The sequence below is a fragment of the Helianthus annuus genome, chromosome 9, assembly GCF_002127325.2.
Source record: "Helianthus annuus cultivar XRQ/B chromosome 9, HanXRQr2.0-SUNRISE, whole genome shotgun sequence".
NCBI lineage: Eukaryota > Viridiplantae > Streptophyta > Magnoliopsida > Asterales > Asteraceae > Helianthus > Helianthus annuus.
Window position 1 is genome coordinate 125,550,834 of NC_035441.2, and position 7,394 is coordinate 125,558,227.

Here is a 7,394-nt window from a genome sequence, read left to right on the forward strand (position 1 = left end):
ACCACTATAGTCAATCGTGCTATAACTACTCAACAAAAATTTTGTTGTTAAGGATCTTAGTAATCTTGATCATTTTCTAGGAATTGAACTCTGAAGACAAAAATATCATTCTTCCTCAAAAGAAATACAACTATGATATTCTTCTATGTATTGCGTTCGAAAACCAATGCCATCTCCCATGAGCACGTCACAACATTTATTTCTTGGGAATAGTCTATTATTACTAGATTTAGCCAAATGTCGTCAATTAATCGGGGTACCTCAATATGTAATCTTATCTAGACAAGATATCACCTTTCTAGTCAACAATGTATGCCAGTACATTCATGCTCATACAGAGAACCACTTGTATGCTGGAAAACGCATCCTTCGATATCTCAAAGGCACAATTGACTATAGGTTATTCATTCATCATAACTTCAGCTCTCATTTACAGGCCTTTACTGATGCTCACTGGCAGGGCTCCTCCACCCTATGTGCCAATCAGATGTTTCCTGGTTGCCCGAATGACTGTCGATCCTCTGGGATTCGCCATATATAGGCTCCAACCTCATCTAGTGGATCGCATGAAAACATAAGCAGTTTCTTGGTCCTCCACATAATTAGAATACAAAGCTCTAGGAGACATAGTGGATGAACTCACATGGTTACAAGCCTTACTGAAAGAACTTAGGATAGACACAACTTCTGCTCCAACTCTCTGGTGTGATAACTTGGTGCTACATATCTTTCAAGAAATCTCATCTTCCATGCCAGAACAAAACATGTTGAAGTTGACTTTCACTTTGTACGAGAAAAGTTTGCACGGATAAAATTACAGGTCCAATTCATATCTACAGAAGATCAAACGTGGACATCTTTACAAAGCCTCTACCTACTAATAGATTTATATTTCTATGATCAAAGCCTTAGCTTGTGGGGGATATTAGAAACAATGTAGTTATGATTAGTTAGAGGTAGTGTTGTGTAAATATGGTTAGTATATAGCCTCTCATCGTTATAAAATTCTAATTACAATCAATTACAATTACACACACTTAAAAGGTGTTTTGGCTACGTCTAATACTGAAATTTAGATCATCCGAACCACATTAGCTAATTCGATTGACATATTTCTTTAAATATATATATACATGTAAATGTCCTGCATAATATATTCATAAAATGGTTACTTGCTATTATTTTATGACATAAAAAAAAGAAAATAAATATCAGTTTGTAACATTATATGAGCAATTGTAGGTGTGGGTTCCATAGAGTGGGAGGAAATAAAAGCTATGGGAGGGAAATTTTGGTGGATGAAAAGGTATATTGGCAGTGGAAGTGCATCTTCTTTTGCTTTTACTTTTGTTAATAAAGTTAAAGATGATCCTAAATCCAATAAAAAATAAATAAAAGAGTAGGAATATACGGACCATCACACAAATCTAAAATGTTCATCACTACATGAATAATACTTGTAATTATCCACCCCTTTACTGACCAGATATCAGAACTTTGTCAGCATGAAAGCAAATGTTGCTATCATTACTCGACAACATCCAAAATCTGTCTTGGATGCTTCAGCAAACCACATATAGTCCATCTAACACTTCATCACTATGCTCATTGCTTCCAACATGAAGCTACCATTCTTCACATTTGTCTTGTTTCTCTTGTTCATTTCTTGTCATTCCAGTCCACATTACTCACTCAAAAAACAAGCATCAATTCTGGTTTCTTTGAAACAATCTTTTGGAGTACTCTCTAATGATCAACCTTCTTTGATCACTTGGAACCTCTCGGAACACGCCTCGCTTTGTTCGAATTGGACCGGAATCACTTGTGATCACACCACTTTTGCAATAACCTCTCTTGATATATCAAACTTAAACCTCTCGGGTACTCTTTCGCCTGTGCTAACTCAACTCCGGTCACTTGAAAACGTGTCGGTCGCTGGAAATGGTTTCTCCGGTGCATTCGCGATACGAATACACGAGTTGAAAAGGCTTAGGTTCCTTAACATATCCAACAATATGTTTAGTGGTGGTCTTGAGTTTGATTTCACTATGATGACCAAAATTCAAGTTCTTGATGCTTACAACAATAACTTTTCGGGCTCGCTTCCTTCGGGCATGGCTCGGTTAACCTCTTTGAATCACTTGAACCTCGGCGGGAACTACTTTTCCGGTGAAATTCCAGCATCCTACGGTGATCTAAAGCTCCTCACCTTCCTCCACTTGGGTGGTAATGACTTAAAGGGTTTCATACCTAGCCAACTTGGAAACCTCACTAGTTTAAACCAACTTCTTTTGGGTTATTACAATCAGTTTGATGGTGGAATTCCAAAGGAGTTTGGTAAACTAGTGAACTTGGTTCATCTTGATCTATCAAACTGTGGATTACAAGGTGAAATTCCAACTGAATTATGGAACTTGACAAAGTTAGACACTCTCTTCTTGCAGACTAATCGGTTGGTGGGTTTGATCCCTTCTGAGCTCAGCAATCTAGTTAGTTTAGAGACTCTTGATCTTTCCAACAATCAGCTTGTTGGTGAGGTCCCTCCTGAGTTATCTTCTCTCAAAGAACTCAAGATCTTGAATCTTTTTATGAATAAATTGCATGGAGATGTCTCCATGTTTGTCGCAGAGTTACCACAGTTGGAAATTCTTAATCTTTGGGATAATAACTTCACAGGTATTATTATCTGTTATATATAGTTATTGTTATTTTTATTTATTATTTATCTGATTGTTAGTCATTTTTTATCTCTAGTTTAAAGATTAAGATAGTTATTAACGTTATTCAACACATTGAAAATATTATTCACTAATATCGTTTTGTTTGTTTAATTCTTTCAGGTACCATTCCTCCGAAGCTGGGGACGAATGGTAAACTCAAACAGCTTGATCTTTCAACAAACAAACTCACCGGAGTCATACCCAAGTTTCTTTGCTTCGGACAAAAGCTAGAAACTTTAATCCTTTTCGATAACTTTCTTTTCGGGCCATTACCAGATGATCTTGGCAAGTGCAAGTCACTCAGTCGAGTCCGAATGGGCCAGAATTATCTAAGCGGATCACTACCAAACGGGTTCTTATACTTGCCAACGTTGTCACTTGTTGAGTTACAAAACAACTATTTGGCTGGACAGTTGCAAGCATCAAACTCAAACCCTTCCAAGTTTCTAGCTCAGCTGAATCTTTCAAACAACCGCTTCTCAGGCTCTCTTCCAGCCTCCATTGGAAACTTCTCAGGGCTCAAGATTCTTCTACTGAATGGTAACAAGCTCTCCGGTGTAGTTCCACCGGAGATAGGAGGTTTAAAGAGTGTATTAAAGCTGGATTTGAGTCGAAACAATTTCTCCGGCGGCATCCCGCCGGAGATCTCTCATTGTTCTTCACTAACCTACTTGGATCTCAGCAGAAATGAATTCACAGGTCCAATCCCGTCTCAGTTATCACAACTACACATACTAAATTACCTCAATGTCTCATGGAACCACTTGAATCAAACCCTACCTTTAGAAGTTGGCTCCATGAAGAGCCTCACATCTGCTGATTTCAGTTACAATAGCTTATCTGGTTCCATACCTGAAAGTGGACAATATTCATTATTCAAGGCCAACAGTTTTGAGGGTAACCCTAATCTTTGTGGACAGTTTTTGAAGCACCCATGCAACCAATCATCTTCCACATTGCCTCTACAAATCAACCAACAGCTTGACAACAAAACTACAAAGGTTCCTGCAAGATATAAGTTCATTTTCGCGTTAGGATTGTTAGTTTGTTCACTGGCATTCGCCGTACTAGCAGTTATCAAGACGCGAAAAATGCGATCAACGCATAGTTCTAAATCAAAATGGAAGCTCACAGCCTTTCAAAAGCTAGAATTTGGAAGCCATGATATTCTAGAATGCTTGAAGGATAATAACATAATCGGGCAAGGTGGCGCAGGGATTGTTTATGGCGGGACAATGCCGAATGGCGAGCAAGTTGCAATAAAGAAACTTGGAACAAGTAAAAATGGCGGTTCACACGATAGTGGTTTATCGGCAGAGATACAAACATTAGGAAGAATCAGGCATCGGTATATTGTGCGCTTAATCGCGCTTTGTTCGAATAAGGAGACCAATTTGTTGGTTTATGAGTACATGCCGAATGGGAGTTTAGGTGAGTTGCTTCATGGGAAGAAAGGTGGTTGTGTTCTTAAATGGGACACAAGACTTAAAATAGCTATAGAGGCAGCAAAGGGTCTTTGTTACTTGCATCATGATTGTTCACCTCTTATTATTCATCGTGATGTTAAATCCAACAACATCTTACTGAGTTCAGATTTCGAAGCACATGTTGCGGATTTTGGGCTTGCAAAGTTCTTGCAAGATGGTGGTGCATCGGAGTGTATGTCTGCTATTGCAGGATCATATGGCTACATTGCCCCAGGTACGTCCTTGTTTATTAGATTTAAGTATATACATGTTACTTTTATTTTTAAACCATTTTAAAGAAACATAATATTAATTGGTTGATCTATTTGTACACAAGGATGAGGTAAATTAACATAACACAACAATATATTTTCAATAACAAAAGAAAAAAAATCCTAAATTGTTTATATTTATAATGAATGCTTCTCATATTTTTTTATATTTGAAATTCATACTCATATATGTATGCCATACACATAAAAACTTTACTTTTTTAACGGCATACACATATCTTTTTAAAATCCATCTAATGTTCACTTTGTGTGACTTGAACCTACAGTATTTTTATAATAAGATAACTGGCACATGTATAATAGATTCTAATCATAAAACAAAATTTGTTGATATTTATTTTTCCGAATTTCAAGATATAGATTTATAAACATTACATTTCAACCATTTTCTTATAATAAAATTAAAAAAATTAAGATTGAAAAAATGGATAATTTATTTTATTATGTGTGTTATCGTAACATATAGCGTTGTATATGTATAAATATCTTGGATCTCTTGTGTATAAATAAATAAATAAAGTGAAGTTCTTATTTTAGTAACAATGACGTGTACGCAAGCTTTAAATAGCTAGCTTCTTTGACTAGCTCCCAACAAAAACATGCATGTGAATGTATGACGATTGGGATCCAAAGCTAAAAGCTTTAGTTTCTCTTAACTCTATAAAGATGATGTTGCATAATTAAATATAGACACCTTTATTTTTAACTTGCATTTTATATCGGTTAAAGTACTATATAATTTATTAATAATGGATTTGGTGGTGACAGAATATGCGTATACATTGAAGATTGACGAGAAAAGTGATGTTTATAGTTATGGAGTAGTATTATTGGAGCTGATCACCGGAAGAAAACCAGTTGGGGACTTTGGGGAAGATGGATTAGACATCGTTAGATGGTCGAAAATGCAAACGAATGGGTCGAAAGAAGGAGTGGCGAAGATTTTGGATGAGCGGCTTAAAAAGGTACCAATTGATGAAGTGAAGCAAGTGTTCTTCGTCGCGATGTTGTGTGTACAAGAACACAATGTTGAGAGACCTACCATGAGAGAGGTGGTGCAGATGCTTGCACAAGCAAAACAGCCCAATACATTCCACATTCATTAATGTTGTGTGTGTTTGATAGATTTGGAGTGGAGTGTGTAACTGTTGATTATATATAATGAAATGAACCAGGTGTTAATGAAAAATAAAACTGAATATATCGCTAGATGACAAAGACTTTGACAAATATTTGTTGTAAGGATGTTGAAACATAAAATCGCAACACAACTACACAAGGATAATTAAATAAACAGCCATACATGAATTGTTTAACGACCAGAATGTCCACATGGTTGGTCTACAAATGAGTTCCACCGGACATAACTTTGTGACAGATTTTGAATTTTGCATGAAATGTGTGATAATCCGAGATTTCAAGACCTTTCCTTTTCGAATTCGCGCCACCTGTTTTATATTTCGTTGTGTAGTGTATTATGCATATTATTTTAGAATGATGTTTGCGTAAGCTACTTGGTGGTTTAATGACGAAAAACCCATGCAACTAGAGTCTTTCGCCATAGAAGTCTTTCGTCAAACACCCTCTTGACGAAACATGGTGTTTCGCCGAAGAAGGTTTTTCGCCAAATAGGGGGCTTCGGCCCAGTATCCCTCGAGCCCAGTTGAGCCCAACCTTTCCCCTTATATGCGTACAGTCTATTGTAAATCCATTGGCAAAACCATAGTTACACCTTAAGGAAGCGACGGCAATGGAGATTGTCGAAATGTCATCTGCATCGATCGGACCTTTTCCCCTAGGAGTATCATTGTCCATCCATTCCTGAAAACAGCTATATCATTCATCGGTTAGTATATATATATATATATATATATGTATTTGTTCCCTAACCCTCGTTGATTGTTCTTGATCATGTGTGATTATTATGATTCGCTATGACGGTCTCGGGTTTAGTATGATTCGGATTTGTTATGGTTTGTAATGAATGATGACTATATGAAAGTGTGGGGATCTTTTAATAAACTGTGAAGTATTGAATCAATGCACTTAGCCATATTCATGAGAGGAAATTTGCATAATGATGACTCAGTAACCTAGGGTTCATGTTTGTGTTTGATCATCATGATTTAAGTGACAGATGTGATGTGATGTCGATAATTGTTGGGATGGCACACTAAACACAGAACTGTTATATGATTTGTAGCGAACCCTAGTCCGCAAGTTAGGTATACATGATGATGATCGATTATTGGAAATTAATATGTTATGTAACTTGATTGAATGATTAATGATAATGATTATTGGTAAATGATGAGAGTTACATGAATGTATGGAGAGTTGCTTTGATTGTGTAACTGTTGCTATATGCTATTTCGTCACCTGTAACTCGATGAAGAACAATGGTGTTTCGTCACCCCAACCCGACGAAACATATAGTCTTTCGCCATGAATGAATCCGACGAAAGATGGGTCTTTCGTCGTATTGGTAATAAGTTGAATAGTGAGTGGGTTATGTCGTGCATGCTATCTGACAGTTGTGATTGTTGTCTAATGTAAATTGTATGATGTGAACAACCAATGTAACTGTGAGTGTTATTGCATGATAACAAGAATAAGTAACCTAGTTTGAATTGTGTGAGTATAAAACCTACTTATTATGGGTTGTGACCTGCACGTGGGATATAAACTTGTTTGAGAAACGAATGCTCGATATGTGATATACTGTGAACTTAGCAGCAACTTCAATCTGTGAAAACACATGTACTGCTAAGTGATCGATTTGCATGGGAAACCCATACACTTGTTATATGATCTCACGATAAAAGTTATAGATCAACGGATTGTATGTTTAACAGTTACGATGCGTATGAGTACGTGTGTCATACTTGTCTGCTACTTGTGCAACGTGTATGTTA

The 7,394-nt window shown here is 36.7% G+C and overlaps 1 protein-coding gene across 1 annotated transcript; it reads left to right on the plus strand.

Moving 5' to 3' along the window:
- Positions 1 to 1,419: 1,419 nt before the first annotated feature.
- On the plus strand, positions 1,420 to 5,688 carry LOC110878561 (leucine-rich repeat receptor-like serine/threonine-protein kinase BAM3). Its single transcript, XM_022126896.2, has 3 exons — positions 1,420 to 2,676; positions 2,841 to 4,421; positions 5,248 to 5,688. Exons 1-3 carry the CDS (start codon positions 1,602 to 1,604, stop codon positions 5,583 to 5,585), a joined length of 2,994 nt encoding a protein of 997 aa, XP_021982588.1. The 5' UTR covers positions 1,420 to 1,601; the 3' UTR covers positions 5,586 to 5,688.
- Positions 5,689 to 7,394: the final 1,706 nt, after the last annotated feature.

Excerpts from the sequence above, each read along its gene's own strand:
- LOC110878561 (XM_022126896.2), top strand. The coding sequence starts at position 1,602 with ATGCTCATTGCTTCCAACATGAAGCTACCATTCTTCACATTTGTCTTG. Across the intron at positions 2,677-2,840 it reads TTGGGATAATAACTTCACAG|GTACCATTCCTCCGAAGCTG; the intron begins GTATTATTATCT and ends TAATTCTTTCAG. Across the intron at positions 4,422-5,247 it reads ATATGGCTACATTGCCCCAG|AATATGCGTATACATTGAAG; the intron begins GTACGTCCTTGT and ends TGGTGGTGACAG.